Below are 18588 nucleotides of genomic sequence, written 5' to 3' on the forward strand. Positions count from 1 at the left end.
TCCCCATGTGTGTCCCCTGTGAAAGGATGGCAGCTACATTTACAGTTGTAGTTTCCATAAATAATTTTACGCAAATCTTGTAGTATTGAATTAGAAAAAGGTTGATGGAAAATTGCATTTGAAAGTTCTTGAAAACTTCTTGATTTTTCTCTTACGTGTACATGTAAACCATTATGAAGGAGTCATTTATGCAGCCAGGGAAGTGGTTGCTGAATGTGCATTAAGAAGCTATATTAGATTCTTTTAAGCATTAGATTGTAGAGCCTGCAATAATGTGCAAAAATGACACCAATGACCTGGTAAAAGGCAGCATAGATGGGTAAACTGTATGCAACTTTGGCTGAGAATCTGTTCTCACTGCTTTTTCTGTGGCACCATATTGATGGTTCGTCATTTCTAGCTTTCCACAAAAGTTCCAAAGTCTTTGTTGCACCAATGAGATGAGAACCGAGGGAAGCTTCTGTTAAGTGTGCTTTGCCTGCAAGATTGTACAAAAATTACCAGACCCATATTCAGGAAACCAAGTGCTGAGGTGGAAAGCAATGGGTGAAAGCCACAGAAATTTTGTGCAAATCTGGATCATTTTCTTAAATAAAGTGTTGGCCTTGGTAAAGAATGAACTCCCAGAGTGCCTTCTAGTCATACATTTCTCATTGCTATTCTGACACTTTTGTTCTTTGTTCTTTCTTTGATTTGACATGATCAAATCAAAATTCTAGCACTGTATTTGATTGTGAAGTATAGCTAGGGGAACTACTTTATGATTCTAACAGAAATAGCCTTCATTTCATTTTCTGGACAGCAGAATTCAGCCTCACACAACATACAGGGCCCACAGGAGAAATTCTGATATGCTTTGAAATCAAGAGCTTTGCAAACAGCTGCAGCTGCTTTTAAACCTGTCAGTAACTGTTAGACACGGGGACCCTGAACAGATTTGATTCCCTAATTTTAATTCAGACCGATTGTAACTTGATGCCTGTAGAATATTTAGTGTCACTCAGTTAATGCCAGGCTGCAGAAGGAAACTAAATTGTAGATCATGAGACCTTTGGTCATTATACAAACGCCATTAGTCTATTTTCTTTGTAGCATAGATGGCAGGAGAGATTGTGTGTGTTTTCTTTTTTTTTGTTTAAAAAAATAAATAAAAATTACTTTAAATGTTTTGGTGACTGTTTTGATAATGTTTAGGTTGTCACCTAGTTAAAAGGATTTTATTTTCTAACTTGCTGCCAGAATTCATTTTAGCCTCAGAAATATTTGATATGGAACTTCATCAGTATTAATGCTGCAAAGAGCAAGTTATGAGAATAAACAGGCATTCTAACTAATTGGAAATGAATCACAGCATGTTAATAAAAAGACTGATGTCCTTGCTTAAGTTTATTCATGTTAAAATTTAATGCCCAAGTCTGTCTGTCTTTGTACCAATCCCTAACTGAGCTTCTTATAAAGTGAGGCATGGAGTTGCACCTTGTTCAGAAAAAAAGATTAAGTATCTGTAGAGACTTTGGGGCAGATTAAACATTTAATTATGTTTGAAAATGTCTACCTTAGCAAGACACTGGTTAAAAAAAAAAAAGAACACGTTTGGATCTAGCAAGTTCTGTCAAGGCATTTAGGCAACATGGTTTGAAAATACTAATAAGGAGTGATTTGATTGAAATGTTTGATTTCGAATGTGAAGTAAATAAACCAAAAAACAATTTTAAGGTTTTATTCATTATGTTTGTAATATAAATGTAGTTTTATTTTAATTTAATTGCAAACCCTCTTAATTTGGCATATTTTGGTCTAAGATCACAACCCATAAGGTGGTTTAAAAAAAAAAATCCAACTCAATTACCCATGTGCTGTTGATTTAATAACATATTCAGGAATCGATCCATATGCTACGATAAGATTGCCAAATTTATTGTAGGTGACCTGGGTTCAAATCCCCTGCATGAAAGATATTGCCTCCAGTAGGGGTCCTTAACCCTGTAAGACCCAGATATAGAAAAACACCAAAAAAAAAAATTTCAACCATTAAGATGTTGTTGTAGGAGGCCTTTGATGCTGAAAATGATGTGTTTTTAAATATAATATGTTTTGTTAAGTTTTTACGGAAACGTTGTAATATTGCAACATTGGGCTCAATGGGGAGCAGAATCTCCTGCATTTGCACTCATTGTCTGAACACACACAAACACACACACACACACACACACACACATGCCAAGAGGCTTCCCGGTCTGGGACAGCTCTGGCATCAGTGTGTAGTCAATAGAACATTTATGTACAGTGATAGTCCCAGAAACAGTTCTCGTCTTCTGAAAAACAGAGGCGAACATCACACTTGCTGCATTGGGTATTAGTATACCCCTGGGGAGTGCCGCGTATCTGTCTCCCAATACATACGGGTTCCAGCCATTTGGACCAAGCCCATCCTCAGGTACATGCCCAACATTTTCTGTATTTCCTTGATTGTGGTGTTCACAGATCTTCCATTACTTTGAACGCTGTACTCATTTGTATGGGTTGCCAGAGCTTGAATCATGTCTTCTGAGACAAACTTTTCAAAGTACTGCAGCGGTGTGTGGAGGACAGTTGCATCATCTGTGAGAGCTGGACCAGAAAAATCAGTATTGGGACTGATGAAATCCTTTTTTTGCCAGCGATATCTGTCACGGGGCTTGATGTGTTCATTTGATTGGGGCTCAATGTCCAATGTCCTGGCTGTGCAGTCAGTGGGTTCCTGGTTTTCTTTGTCCACACAGGCATCGTTATCTGACTCCTCATCACTCGCATCAGTGTCGTCAAACTCTATGTCCACATCACTCTCTCCATTATGGACCATCTCAATCACATCCGTCACACTGTACCGAGGATCTGTCCTTGCTGGTCGCATTCTGAAATGGAAAAAATAAAATTGAATATAAACAGCACACATGCTTATTAGATTCTAGAAAACCTGCAGAAAAAGAGGGGATGATGGGGAGATTGATTTCAATATGAAGTGTTTACAAATTGCACTGAAATAACCTATTCACACATTTCACTGGTCACACAATAGTGTATAGCTGACCAATTGTAAACTCTGATTATCATACTAATAGGTATGCAGGTAACCTCCAATTTACAACAACACCTTACATTCCTGAGCATCAACACCTGCTCCAGAACAATGGAAAAGAACTCCCCCATCATCCCCCACAACTGCTATGTCTATGAATTGATATAGGAACATTTCCTTATCAATAGCCAAGACAAAGAGCAGACATGCACAAAAAGAATTTCTTTGTTAGAAAGTCCTGCTTTCTGTGATAAGGGGAAAATACTGAATGTTGCAGGTGGTTAGAATTCATTATAAGTAAATGAAAATGATTATATATGGCAATATATACCTTTGCACACTAGTTTCTAATACAATAATATGTAATCTAATATAAGGCTAGAATGTATAAATCATGTGTAGTTTAAAGTTATATAGAAAAAATGTAAATGGAAGGTCCTCTGAAGAGGTTCCTCTCAAAACAGGGATATTTTGACTACCACATTCACCCAACGTTGTAATATTGCAACGCTTACAAAACAAGCTCTAAATAAAATGTAATGCACATTTTCCACAATGAGTACATATGGACACTGTAATGAGGGATTCCAATATTTATATTCAAAACTGGTTGGGAGAATTGTGACCGCTGTGGTGCATCAGTCAAAATGCACAAGATCCATTTCTTGAAGATTTATTAACCATCAAAGGGAATCTTTACATATACGTGGGTTTTACTGTTACTGTGTGGTTCTACAAACAGAGAAAGCAGAAAATATCCCTTATTAACATTACCATGTGGTTGTCTGGACATCACACTTACACTTACCAACTAACATCAAATATACTAAAATATATTTACAAATAATCATATTAGTAGACGACTTACTTCTCCTTGGACGCACACAGAACACAAAAACCAGTGGATGGCGAACTAAACACAAGATATCAAACAGATTGTCTCTGCAAACATCCTTCCACTGAGCTGCTATCTTGAGAATGAAGGAAATTAACAAGGAACATGACTGGGCAAGTCTAACCTGCAGTACCTACTACTAACCAAAGGGGGCGCTGATGGGCTACTTTCTACACACTACAAAGTAAATAGGCCTAAATAAATTGCCCAAAAATACCAAGCCCAAGTCCTTCAATACAGCCGCCCCCAAATATGCAAAGTCATATTTGCTATCCTGGAGAAGGACTGCCGTCGGAAGCAGTCTCTGGAAGGCCCGGCAGTGGGACCAGACGGGCGACTGGTCTAGTGTAGGTCCGGTCATTGACCTTGATGTCCGCTGTCCTGATCTTCCCGTCTGCACTTGGGGTGACCTTCGTGATGCAGCCTACAGGCCACGAGACTCTGGGTAGTTGCGGGTCCACAATCATGGCGACAGCGCCTAGCCGTAGCGGGGTGGTGTCCCTCTGCCACTTCGACCGTGTCTGGAGGAATGGCAGGTGATGTCTTATGAACTTCCTCCAGAACTGGTCAGCCAAGACCTGGGTGTGTCTCCAACGACGTCGGCTCAGCAACTCAGATTCTGTGTACACAACCTGAGGCAAAGAGGGATCGTGCCGCCCCATCAAGAGCATGTTGGGTGTCACTGGATCTGGGTCTGCGATGTCACTGGATACGTAACCCAGTGGCTTTGAATTAAGTATGCCCTCAATTTCAATGAGAACTGTGCGAAGGACCTCTTCTGTTACGGTCTGTGACTGGATGGTGGCATACAGGGCCGCCTTGATGGACCTGATTTCCCTCTCCCAGGCACCACCAAAATGGGGAGCACTTGGTGGATTAAACAGGAACTTCACCTGGTGCTTAGCCAGCTCGGACTGTAGGGCAGGGTGCATAGCCTTGAAGGAGTCATGGAGCTCCCTCGCCCCTCCTCTGAAATTTGTGCCCTGGTCTGAGAGTAACTCGGCAGGTTTCCCTCTGCGGGAAATGAACCGGCGGAGTGCCATCAGAAAGGAATCCTGGTCCAGACTAATCAAGAGATCTATGTGGACGGCGCGGGTAGTGAGGCACTTGAATAGTATACCCCAGCGCTTCTCCTGTCGTCGTCCAACCTTGACAGTAAGAGGGCCAAAGCAATCCATGCCGGTGGAGAAGAAGGGTGGCTTCAACAATCGGAGACGTGCAGGTGGTAAGTCTGCCATCTGGGGTATAGCTGGTTTTGCCCTCCATCTCTGGCACTCAGTACATGAGTGCTGATGCCGCTTCACTGCCTCTCGTCCACGGAGGATCCAGTACGTTCGACGTAATTCAGCATAGAGGCGCTCAGATCCGGGGTGACGAAGATCACAGTCGGCACTCCGGATTATGAGCCTGGTAACTGGGTGGGCTGGATCCAGGACGATAGGGTGAATGCTCTCAGCCTCGAGCACGTCGCTGCGTCGCAGTCTGCCTCCAACCCGAATCAACTTGAGCTGTTCGTCATACTCAGGGGCTAGGGCGATCAGACGGCTGGTTGAAGGAACGGGTTTGCTTTCTGACAGGTGCTTGAGGTCCTCTGGGAAGCATTCCACCTGCACTTCTCTCAGCAGGTCCCTCTCGGCGTTCTGATAGTCCTTGGCTGTTGGGGTAGACTGGTTGCTTGCCGCCCCATGACGCTCCTGCACCACTGCTTCCACTAATTCTTTAAAGCTGTTAAACTGACTCGCGTCAGGTAAGCAGGAGGGTGGGGCAGTGGTTATGGAACCACAGAATGCGGTCTTGCGCAACTCTTCACCCTCCAGGGACTCCGCTGTGGGTTTTGTTGGCCAGTGCTCAGGGGACTGACTCAGGAATGCTGGGCCGTGACTCCAACGGCTGCTTTTCCCTGCAAGGTCTCTTAGGCTCTTCCCACGGGTTATGTCATCTGCAGGATTGTTTGCAGAGTCCACATACCTCCAGGATTGGGCCTCGGTCATCTCCTGGATTTCAGCGACTCTGGCACCCACAAACACCTTGAATCTGCAGGAGTCTGACTGGATCCAAGACAGTACGGTGGTTGAGTCCGTCCAGAGCGTAACCTCAACAAGGCTCAGGGTTAGCTCTTGCTGTAAGAGTTTGGCCAGCTGGGCGCCTGTCAAGGCTGCACACAGTTCCAACCTGGGGATTGTCTGCTGGCGCTTGGGGGCTACTCTTGATCGCGCTGTTAGGAAAGCCAATTCCACCTTCTTGCCTGGTATCTCTGTACGCAAGTACGCTACTGAGCCATAGGCTTTCTCAGATGCGTCGCAGAAGATTTGCAGGCTTCGCAGAGCAGCAGGGTTGTCCAGAGGGGGGCTTGTATAGCAACGAGGCAGGACAATCTCTGGAAGGTGTTGCAGCTCGGCTTCCCAACTCAGCCACGCCTTGAGAGCATCCTCTGGCAAGGAGGGATCGTCCCATTCTCTTTCCTTCTTCCACAGGTACTGCACAATGATCTTGGCTCGCGTGGTGAAGGGTATAAGAAAGCCTAGTGGATCGTAGAGCCTTGCCAGTGTGCTGTAGATATTCCTCATAGTAGGAGTGGGGCTTTCTGAAAGTCGATACTTGTAGCCTAGAGTGTCTGACGCACATAGCCAACGGAGTCCAAGGGTGAGCTCTTGAGGATCTTCATGGGAATCTATGAGCCATAGCTCACTGCTCTCAGATCTTGACTCCTTCGGCAGGTGGCTGATGACTTCCGGGGCATTACTAGCCCATTGGCGCAGGTCAAAGCCACCTGTGGCAAGCTGAGCCTTGAGTTGGTCAACCAGCTGCCGGGCTTCTTCAGTGGAGGGGAGGCTTTGCAAGTGGTTGTCTACGTAGAAGCACCGCTCAATGGCCACACGAACATCGTCCCCTGGCTGGCAGTGGTCTGCCACATGCTTCTGCAGTGCATACGTTGCACAGCAGGGGCTGCATGTGGTCCCAAAGGGGAGGACTTGCCATTCATAGATGCTTACTGGTAAGTCTCTCTTCAGATCCCTCCACAAGAAGCGGAGCAGAGGCCTGTCCTCTGGTAACAACCGAACTTGGTGGAACATGCCCTTGATGTCACTGCTGAGGGCGATGGCATGTTCCCGAAATCTCAGCAGGACACCAAGAAGGCTGGAGGTAAGGGTCGGACCAGGGAGAAGTAACTCGTTCAGGTTCTGGCCTTTGTAGGTGAAGGAGCAGTTAAACACAATCCTGTTTTTCCCGTTATGCGTCACCATGTGGTGTGGGATAAACCAGGACTCGGTTGATGCGTTTACCTCCTCATCTTTAATCTTGACAACATAGCCGGCCTGTTTGAGTTTCGAAATCTCCGCCCCATAGGCTGCTGCTTTCTCTGGGTCTTTAAGCAGACGTCTTTCAGTGCTCCGCAGATTGGCCAGGACAGCTTCCTTGGGAGTTCGGAGGCAGGGCATGTCCTTTACACGTAGCAGTGGAGTGGCGTAGCGCAAGACTCCATCAACTTTCACCCTCACTGTCTTTGTGTCAAGCGTGTGTACTGCCTCCTGGTCCTGCTTTGAACGCGTCACCACCCTTTCACTCTTGTATGGCACCACGTCGTTCTGCCATAGCTTCTCCACATGGTGTTGGAGCTGCTCTGAGGGTGAAAGTATGCCAATATTCAGACACAGTTCGGGCTGGAGCTGTTGCCGAATAACACTGGTGGGCCCTTGGACGGCCCAGCCCAGTCGGGTCTTCACAGCCGCTGGTCCTCCTGGTGGCCCCAATCGGACTGGCTCTGTCGGGGTAATCAGGTGATGATTATCAGATCCAATGAGGACCATTGGCTGAACTCTATCCAGCGTTTGGAGCGGCAGGCCTTGGAGGTGTCTATACCTGCGCTGGAGCATCTTAACAGGCTGGGAGTGCTCTGCCAATCCCAGTTGTTCAGCAGTAAAGGCTCTCTGGATCTGGAAGTGTTTCTGCGGTTGACCAGCAGGTGAGATGGCGAATGAGACAGACATGCCCTGAAGCACTTTCAGGTCTTGGTGCACTGTTCTAAGAACAATCTGCTCTGGCTCACCTTTTAGATGTAAGGCCTTAGCAGCAGCTTGAAGGAGCATTGTTCGCTCTGAGCCATCATCTAGTATTGCATAAGTTTCCATAGCCTTCTCCCCATGGTGTAGCACCACCTTCAACACCTTTAAGAGCACTTGGCTGGAGCCTGCCTTGCGGTCTAGATAGAGCACTTCATTGGTTGGAGCACTCACTACGAAGGACTTCTCTTCTCTGGCTGGCTTTGTGTTGAGGTCATGAAGGGCATCCAGATGTCTCCCTCCACAAGACTTACACCTGGCTTTCAATCGGCATTGGGCGGCTTGGTGGGAACGACCGCAACGCCAGCACCGTCTGTTGCTCTTGATCCAGGCACTGCGCTGCTCAGTTGTGAGCTGACTGAAAGTAGTACACTGGTTCAAGTAGTGCTGGGCATTGCTGCAGTATGGGCATGATGGTGGGACCTTACTCGCGGGGCTAGCAGTAGGCGTTGTACTCTCTGAAGGCTTCTCGGTACCATGGAGTACTGTGGTGGGCTTAGCCGACCTGAAATCCTGTCTTCGCTCTTTCTTACCCTCAGTGGTCTCTTTCACATCTTTGTACAAACACTGCCCATACTCTTGGACCTTTAGCTCAAACTCTAGCCAGTTGGAGAAGTCGAACAATGTGGGTACTCGGACATTGAGTGGATGCACATACTTCATGAAGTCAGCACACCGCTCTTGTGGGAGCTTGGACATCAGCCTGGTGACGTGCGACCCACACTTCAGCTCTATATGACCCTCTTCTCCAAGCTTGTCGAGCATGCCAACCAAGGCTCTCACTCTGAGGGCAAACCTCTTGAAGGCGGCCGCGTCTTGGCTTCGGATGGTGGGCGCCTCCATTAACTCTGCAATGCGCCGTAGCGCCAACTGATGAGGTTGCCCATAATGCACTGTGAGTGAGGCCATGGTATCCGTATATGGTTGGGGAGAGTTCATATACGAGTCTGCTATGAGGAGTGCATCTTCAAATTTAAGGTGGTCCAAAAGTATTTGGTATTTAAACCTTTCTGTAGCATCTGCAGGGAGGAGGTTCTCAAGGGAGTCTTTCATCCTATTAAACTCACGGGGGTCCCCTTTAGTGAAGTTTGGGATGGTAGCTTTAGGCCCCCTATAGACACTCTCTCTCTGTCGGTGGGCATAGGCATCCTCATGGTTTGGGTCACTAAATGGGGCTTGGCGTAGAGTGTTGAGATGCATAGGTTCAGCTTGAGTAGACAGTGGCCGGTGAGTGGGCCCTTGCAACACAGACGCTTCAGAATATAGCTCACAGTAATCAGGTGTTGGTACCCTTGGTGGGTGCTCTGGGGCCCTCCCCATCCTCCTAAGACAGGCTGTCAGCTCTTCCACTAGAGGCACTGGCAGAGGAACTGTTGCTGATGGATACGGCGTGCCGTCCTCGGCCACAGGTGGGGGAGGAGGAGGCCATTCTCCATCTTCAATTTCGTCCTTGACAGCTACACGCATAGGGGGTGTGGGCGCCGGAGTGGCCTGTGCAGCTGGCTGTGAGAGGCTGCGATCCAAGGCATCCCTGGGTAGCGCTGGCGGTATGCGTGCTGGTAACTGTGTGACAGGGTCTGACAATAGAGAGGGGGGAGGAGGAGGCAGGGATATGTCTGACTGTTTACTTGCGTTGAGCTGCCTTTGTATCTCCATTACAGTGGCCTGAAGCCTGCGATTCTCTTCCTTAACCTGGCGCAGCTCCTCTTGCATTGCAGGTGAGGGGTCTAGTGGTGCTCCGATAAACCGTGGATCAGGGGTGCTATGATACTGCACTCTCAAAACAGATGTGTTAAAAGTAACACAACATGTGTTGTTTTCTAACACATCTGTGTGTCTAGTTAAGGACAACACATTTTGTGTTAATTTGAACACAACACATATTGTGTGTTAAATATTTTAACACAAAAGATGTGTTAAAACCAACACAAAAAGTGTTGACCCTAAAAAGACACACAAATGTGTTAGAAAACAACACATAATGTGTTATCAATATTTTACACAAAAGGTGTGTTAAAGCCAACACAAAATGTGTTGACCCTAAAGACACACAAATGTGTTATTAATACTTTTTCTAGAATAGAAATCTAGGGTTAAAATGCTTTAAAAATATATATATTAAAAAATGCATAGACTGAAATTGTATTAAGTGACCTTTATTTAACATGTCACTTATAATCAGGGCAGCAAACCAGCAGACCAGCAAATCATCATGCAGGAACATCAGGCGCACCATCATTAACTGCATGAAGACCGGTAAACAACATAGATGTCACAGGCAAATAATTAAACAATCAATTTGTATCTAGGATTTAAAAATAAACGATTTCTTGAAGAGGAAATGATGTCCAGAGGTCTTGTGTCTGGTAACCCTTTCACATCTTTAACGTCATATTCATTCGTCCTTTGCACAACATATGAACACATGTGCTCATCAAAATATGAAACCGTTAAAACTCTTAAAAAACAGAGCACCTCTTCATTTTCAGAATTCAGAACCATGTGCACAATCTCTCCAAATAGACGCTCTCCCCTTATATCACAATTTAAAACAAGAACAGAACCAGTTTTGTATGTATGACCAAGACAAAAGACAGAGTGGGCCACGTGTACTATGCTGCAAGTACTGATATCTTGGCCAAGTGCATTTAGATTTTCAATTAACAAATCACATTTTTTCAACGATCCAACCATGACTGCAAAGGCATTTGTGACCGTCATTTTTTGGTTCAGGGGATTGCTAAACTTCCAGTTGTACATGCTCTGTACCTGCATTTTATAAGCCAATGTCTTAGAAATATTTATGAAATTACATACAACATGAGCATGTCTTTTCAGAGGGCCATGCTTACTCTCGAATCTCATGCACCATAATTTTAAAAGTGGGCCAAACTTTATCATCATACGCCAATAATGAGTCATAAAATGATGTTTTGGGGTGAGTGGTCTGTCTGGATAAAGAATCTTGAACAAATCATGGTGGTCAATAACCAACTGCTTTAAAAAGACACAAAGCCCAACACTGACAACTGGAGAAAATACAATACTACATATTTCTCTGAGGAGAAGAAACAATTTCCAATGTTGATCATGTTCACTGACAAAATCTCCAATCAGAAAAGGTAAAAAGAGCAAGAGACACCACATCTGACTTGCTGTTTGTCTTATAGGATTATCTGATGTTCTCAAGTTAAAAATAACACTTGGTTTGTTTTTTTCATTTGCAACACCATAGTCAAAGCTTTGTAATCTGTCATTAAACTGGTCCAAAGTGAACAACTTGTCTTCATAAATGTAACATTTTAACATCAGTTTTACTTCAACTAAAGCAACACCCTCCAAAATGTCGTGCATAACATCCACACAAATATTTTCAGTAACATGAAAATAGTTTAGTGAGTTTAAACAGGAAGATGTTTTTATTCCTGTTAAACTTGGAGTATTTTGCAAGACATGCTCTTTATAGTTTACTTTGTCACGAAACTCCTGGTGATCATCATCAAACACACACTGGGCAGTTTGTTTGTCAGTTAGACAAAAATGGCAAAATCTGTTAGCTGAAAAGCTCTCTAAAAACCCACCAAGTGAATGGCAAGCCAGATTATCAGCGGTCAAAAGGCAGATAGTACCATGAAGCACAGAAATCTGACCCTCAATTTCAACCTCCATCCCATCCGTTTCAAGTCTTCGAATGTCATCTAAAAAAGGTGCAAATATTTTGTCAAAGCCATAGACTTCCCGGTCGATAGAATTAAAGAGTAGACAGAGGTGGATGTTTGCAAGGGAGGAGTTCAATTCCACAGGCAAGTTTCTTAAACAAAAGTAAACAGCTCCCATTTTGTGAATTTTAGTTTTTGACCCCAGAGGATTGGTTGTTTCCACATCATCAAAATATATTTGGATTTGTAGAGCATTGGGATACCTGTTGTATAATGTATGATTCGCAAAATGTGTGCCATCGCAATAATCTCGCATTTTACCATCAACACTTTTTGTCGATTGCTTATAGAGTTTCTGCATTTTTTCACTTCCAAAGAGGAACTTTATGGTATCAATAATTGAAATGTACTGGAAAGTGTCTGCAGCCAGTACTTGAGAAAATTTTCCCTGCTTTCTTGCAGTGTCGCGTCTGTGTCCTAAGAAAATTTCTGTGGGCTTGACAAGGGAGTGTTTTTCAGAAAAATATTTGCACATTTTATATGGAGTATCGACCTCTGAAAACATACTTCGTGCATTTTCAAAATCTTGCATTAAAGACTGTACAGCTTCATCATCATTTGATATAGAGTAGCTGTTAATCACAGATGCAGTTTTCTCTTTTAAAGAATCCAATGTCTTGTCAAGTAGTTCCTTGGTGCATGTAATGCTTTTCTGTACATCAGTCAAGGTGGCATTTGATGAGGAGTACATTTTAGCAACAAATGATGCGGCACACTCACGGTGGTCTGAAAATTGAAGATCCCTGGAAGTGGCTGTCAAATTAGTTTCAGAAGTGTCCATAGCATGACTGCAAGATGGCACAGAGACATCCTCCAACACATCACTTACATCAACTTGTTCTTGATGTTGTGGGTTTGCAACTGAATTGTGTTCTCTATTGAGATGTCTGGCATATGAATTGAAATTATGATACGTTCTCTGACAATGGTTTTGACTACATACAATTGTATATTCCTGTGCATCTGAAACTGCGTGAACTTGCCTAAGATGTCTGATCAGTGTCCTTACACTGTTTGAAATTGACTTTTTGCACTTGGGACACGTGTACATGTTTAATCTATTCTAGTGCATGGAGCTTGGCAATCAACTCCAAAACTTTTGATCTCTTTGGTCTTGAGGTGGGCAAGTCGTAAACATGCTCAATAAAAGAATACACAGAGTTAAGTTGGACAGGATAGGCTACATTACAGACCCACAACATTTTGAACAACTTGTCCAGGGCACATGTCAGTCCTTCGTCCTGTAAAGGGATGGCAACTTTGTCATGCTTTGCCACAATAATATATTGTGCTGCTGAACATGGATCTCCCAGACACACAAGCTTCGGTTGTTGCACGTCTGCTGCTCCTGCTGTTTGTTCTTGGTAGAGGCTGGGGATACTTGTTCCAGTCTGGGAAGACAAAAATATATCAACTGTTATTTTGGAAATGAAATTAAGCATTTTAACATGTAAATTGTTATTTATTCTGACACATCCATCAATACTCATACTGGTTTTGTCCTGAGAACTACTGTGCACATAGTAATTAATTTGTTGATACACATAATTATGAATTCATCCATTTAACATTCAGACCACAGAAAGACTAAAATAAATAGATTCTATTTTTTACAACCAAAGGTCTGGGGTATAACAGCAAAGGGTTGTTTGTCAGCAGTTTACCTGTTTCACCTCCAGGATATATGACAAGGCTGATTTCACGCTGCACTTGGACCAGCCTTTGTTCCTCCCAGTTGCAGTCGGAGGTAGAAAACTGGTGAGTGACTTAAGAGCTCTGAGACAACGTGACTCTGAAGAGGGAGAAATCGGCAGATATACAGTTAGTTATTGACAAAGCTGTGCCCCAAACCACAGTTTTTAACCTGTTGCTGTTTTTATCCTATGTACTCTGACCTTCAGTGTGTCTAGAAAGGTAAATATAAATAACTTGAATTTAGACTCAATCAAAATATTTTTTGTAATTTTTAATGTAATGTAATTATTATCCCTAGTGGGAATATGACGCAAAATTACACAATTTGATATACCATGTTCATGAGGGTCTAGGAATAACCTTAGGAATACGAGGTTTAAAAAGAATATGGCAAAAGCCTACTGGCCATCCAATAAAAATGATAGATTCATATTCTATCAGGAGGCTAACTGAACTTACCATCACTCTCCTCACCAGCTGAAAGAACATCAGGATCGTTTTCATTTTCCAGTCTGGCCACTTTCAGGAGTTTGGGAACAATATGTCCTTCCCATTTCCGAAGGAATTGATTTTCTTTGCCAGGAAACATTCTCGCAAACTCTGAATCAAACTGAGGAGTTGCAACTCCTATTAGCTCATGTTCAAATACTGATTAGGTTTTCTAATGCCATGGGCGTCAATATTGCTACAATACAACGTGCTGAAAACTTACCAAATATGGCAGGTCTACAAAGCGAGGGTACTGCTGAAAAATCTCCACTACTGTTGGTGACTGAGTTGTGATCCAGAGCCTTCGGTTGTTGAAAGTTTTCTCCATGCCCATTTTGATGGATGTAAGGTTCTCGGGAGATGGTCTCATCCTTTTGGTGGCCGTTATCCAATCCTGCGTAGACTCGTCTTCTCCTTCTGCAATTACTTGTAACAGTACAGCTCCAGCAGAACCCTCACTTGACCTCCTACGTTTGCGATAGCGTCTCTGATCATCATGAAGGCTTCTCCGCAGGTTCCTCAGTTTCATCTCAATGAATCCACAGTGGGACACTGGATCATATAAGTGCTCCTGGAACATTTATAAAAAATAAAAACATGAAAACATTTAAAAAACACAGAACATATATAAAAACATTTAAAAACACCTAAAAAAGGGGGAGGGGGGGTAAACAAATAAGGTAAGATGGAGAAATCTGCAGTATAAGACACCTTAAAAACAAATAATGCAACTCAGCTGATGTTCAGCCAATATCGAAAAAACTGCGGGTGGGCTACTTGGCTGGATATCACGGTTCAAATGACCCCAGGTTGAATCTACTCCGGAGTATCACTTTAACATTAAGAAAGGAGTACCAGCCGATGGCAGTATGGATTCAATAAAAGATCAATAAAACAAAGTCATTAAAGATTTGTCCTCATGGAACCTTGCCAGTTTCCTGACGCAGTATAGACGCTGCTGCCCTTTCTTGCATAGCATGTTACTTTACATCTACTGAAAAAAATCTGATAACACTTACAAATCCTTCGTTCTCTTCTTGTATCTTGATCATGAGTGATGGGAAGACTGCAATCATGCTTTTGGCCAACATCAGCTTGTCAGCACTGGAGGGGTAACTGTAATCAAAATTAAGGATTGTAATGAAGAATACATCAGATATGTTTTGGCACTGCCAGTATGAGTGACAATATACAAACAGAGCTCATCAATGCAAAAAAAAAAAAAAAAAACATTTTTAGAGCACATGCACTTGAATTATGTAGATGATGCGAAATGAACTCACAATCCCCGTCGCTCAACCAGATTGCTGACAGCTGTTCTTACAAGGAGTTTTCGGGATGTGAGAGAGAGTGTTCCAGATTTTTCATATTCAACAAGTACAGTTGGGGCTTTGTTCTTGATTAGTGCCATCAAACCTGCAGCATCAAAGCTGTGCACACTATCAGTTTGTCTTAGAGACTCTTTCTGTGAAAGCAGATAAAGCACATAATGCATTATGGCCCCTAATACATAATAGAACACAGAATAAATAAATTTATTGTGATCAGACTTTTCCCCTCATATCCCGCAGCCGTACATTCTACCATTGTATCAATTTGTAATCATTAGATGCTGTAAATACCTCCAATAGCCCACTTTGATGATCTTCACCTGCATTCAATGGTTCAGCCTTTGAAAGAAAAATTTGTCATTACTGGAATGCTAATTGTTAAGATTGTGTGACCATTACTGGTAATACTCACAATCAAAATTAGGTACAGGACATTCAATGTAGTTCCATGAGTCGCACCAAAAGTATGTTGTGAGATTTGAGAAGCAAAGAGTACCTCATTTTGTTTAGCCTCCATCAAGATGATTTGGTATCTATCCAGGTGCTTCAGGGGCTCATCATCATCACCATCAATGTAGTCGTTGAACTCTGGATTGTATTTTAACAGCCGGTGGAATACACTGTCTCTTTGCTGGGATAGAGTTTGTTCTATGAGATCAGCTGTCCCAGTCACATTGAGGACTCTTTTTGACACCTCTATGTCATTTCTGATTACTGTGACAAGAACTTTGTTGCTGGTGGGTGGGTTGTCTTGTGTGTTCTATAGGAAAAAGGAAAGCTACAATTAGATAATTTGAATAACCAACACAACCTATAGAGACACCCTGTATTGGGTGACACCCTTGGCTACCCATTAGGGCTACAGCCATCTTTTTTTTTGTGTTCATGAACATAAATTCATAATGAAAATAGCGTGGCTGTAAAATTATCTCTCTCAACCCCCCCCCCCCCCCCGCACGCGATGCCGGCCCGGGCGCCTGCACCTCTGTGGCCGAAACGTAACCACGAATACCCCCCACCCCCCCTCGTTTTTTTCTTTTCACAGGTGTTTTTTTTTTTTTGGATCTTTTTTTTTTTTTTTTTCTAACACCCCCCCCCCTGCGATGCCGGCCCGGGCGCCTGCACCCCTATGGCCGAAACGTTACCACGAATACCCCCCACTCCACCCCACCCTCATTTTTTTTTTCTTGACAATTTTTTTTTCACCCTCCGCGATGCCGCCCCGGGCAGCAAGCTAAGCTAAGCCAACGCAGCCCTGTGTGTGAGCCGTCAGTCAGACTGCCTGTAGCAGCTTCAGTCCATGTCATTCACACAGTACATGAGCCAGCATATGAGACACGTTACCACAGAACAAACGATAACGTTAATAGGAGCTAAATGGCTAAAATAGTGTTAAAACATGATGCACATGACTGACGACCCACCCCCCGTTTTTTAAAGTCTTAGGTCGCTTCTTTTATTTGAAATAAACGGTCGGTTTATAAACCATAAACGGTCGCAATGACTAAACCGACCGTTTATTTCAAATAAAAGAAGCGACCGAAGACTTTCAAATACTGAAGGAATGCACCTGTAACCGTTATCAAAATGGCGGTTAGCGTACGTTAATGCTAACAACTACTTGGCATAAATGTAAACGATTTCACCCGTTTAATGCCAAGTTTAGACAAGCGGCGACTATTTTGTGTTGCCAATTATTTTTTACGTCGTGTTCGACAGCATTAGTGTAGTTAGGCTAAATATATAAATGTCATAACCAAATTAGACGTCTGCCTTTTGCCTGTTAACTTAGCTAACGTTAACGTTACCTCAGTAATGTTAGGCTAGCTGAACAAAGATTAATTTGATCGGAAATACTGTTAAAAACTCAATTGAGTTAGTGGATTATTTACATTCCAGGTTTATCCTGACACTTTACAGTTTGATGAAGCACATTAATATAATATATTAATGATTACTTACCAAGGGGTCGTAGTGCATCCCAAGAGAAGCAGCCTCCATCGCAAGTCCTTTTTCGAATGTGGCGGTAAACCTTGGCTCAAGCTCAAACCTGCTTTGCACGGGTTAACCAGGGCACAAGCGCACGGGCAAGGCTCCCGGCTGGCACTTTTGTTACAGTCTATGGTTAGATGTCTGTGACAAACTGTTGTTTTGTGTTTGCCTGAAACATGTCTTGGTTGAAAAATAGTACTGTCACATTTATCTCTATGAATAAAGCTTAGAGGCTAATTAAAAAATTCCCGCCCTGTACACTAAAATAACACACAGTTGTGTTAACTTGTCCAGTACACAAAATGTGTTAAGATTTTGAGCTTCTTAACACATGTTGTGCTGATTCCAACACAACATGTGTTAATATGTGACAACACATTTTTTGTGTCATTTTTTAACTCATCTTTTCTGAGAGTGTGGGGTCCCGAGTACACTGAATCTCTGGGATACTTTGGTCGGGCATCATACGATGGGGTCCACGGGTTAGAGAGCACAGGTGGGGCAGAGATGTCTCCACGCCTCTCCTGACTGTAGTATGGTTGCTGGGTTAGGAGATCAAACTGGCTTGGAGCTGCTGTAGCGAACAGAGGTCTATCAATGGGTGGCAGCTGCACTTCATAATCATCCATCCATGCTGGGGGACGTATCTGACGTCGGGGGCGATCATCAGCAGGTGTAGTCATATCTCTCCTCTCATATGGAAACATTTTCAAAGTTCACAGTGATCACTCTTCCCGGGTTTCGGCACCAAATTTGTAATGAGGGATTCCAATATTTATATTCAAAACTGGTTGGGAGAATTGTGACCGCTGTGGTGCATCAGTCAAAATGCACAAGATCCATTTCTTGAAGATTTATTAACCATCAAAGGGAATCTTTACATATACGTGGGTTTTACTGTTACTGTGTGGTTCTACAAACAGAGAAAGCAGAAAATATCCCTTATTAACATTACCATGTGGTTGTCTGGACATCACACTTACACTTACCAACTAACATCAAATATACTAAAATATATTTACAAATAATCATATTAGTAGACGACTTACTTCTCCTTGGACGCACACAGAACACAAAAACCAGTGGATGGCGAACTAAACACAAGATATCAAACAGATTGTCTCTGCAAACATCCTTCCACTGAGCTGCTATCTTGAGAATGAAGGAAATTAACAAGGAACATGACTGGGCAAGTCTAACCTGCAGTACCTACTACTAACCAAAGGGGGCGCTGATGGGCTACTTTCTACACACTACAAAGTAAATAGGCCTAAATAAATTGCCCAAAAATACCAAGCCCAAGTCCTTCAATACAGACACGTTCTAGACCAGAGGTCTTCAACAGGGG

At 43.2% G+C, this 18588-nt stretch overlaps 1 protein-coding gene across 1 annotated transcript; it reads right to left on the bottom strand.

The window, feature by feature from the left end:
- Positions 1-10154: 10154 nt before the first annotated feature.
- Positions 10155-17653, bottom strand: LOC142373056 (uncharacterized). Its single transcript, XM_075456118.1, has 9 exons — positions 17211-17653; positions 15745-16008; positions 15540-15587; positions 15201-15382; positions 14937-15033; positions 14141-14488; positions 13888-14038; positions 13398-13525; positions 10155-13124 (listed from the first exon to the last, which is right to left on the bottom strand). The coding sequence occupies exons 1-9, from the start codon at positions 17247-17249 to the stop codon at positions 12792-12794; spliced, it is 1590 nt and encodes a 529-aa protein (XP_075312233.1). The 5' UTR covers positions 17250-17653; the 3' UTR covers positions 10155-12791.
- Between the last annotated feature and the right edge of the window lie 935 nt (positions 17654-18588).

The sequence above is a fragment of the Odontesthes bonariensis genome, chromosome 22, assembly GCF_027942865.1.
Source record: "Odontesthes bonariensis isolate fOdoBon6 chromosome 22, fOdoBon6.hap1, whole genome shotgun sequence".
Taxonomy (NCBI): Eukaryota; Metazoa; Chordata; class Actinopteri; order Atheriniformes; family Atherinopsidae; genus Odontesthes; species Odontesthes bonariensis.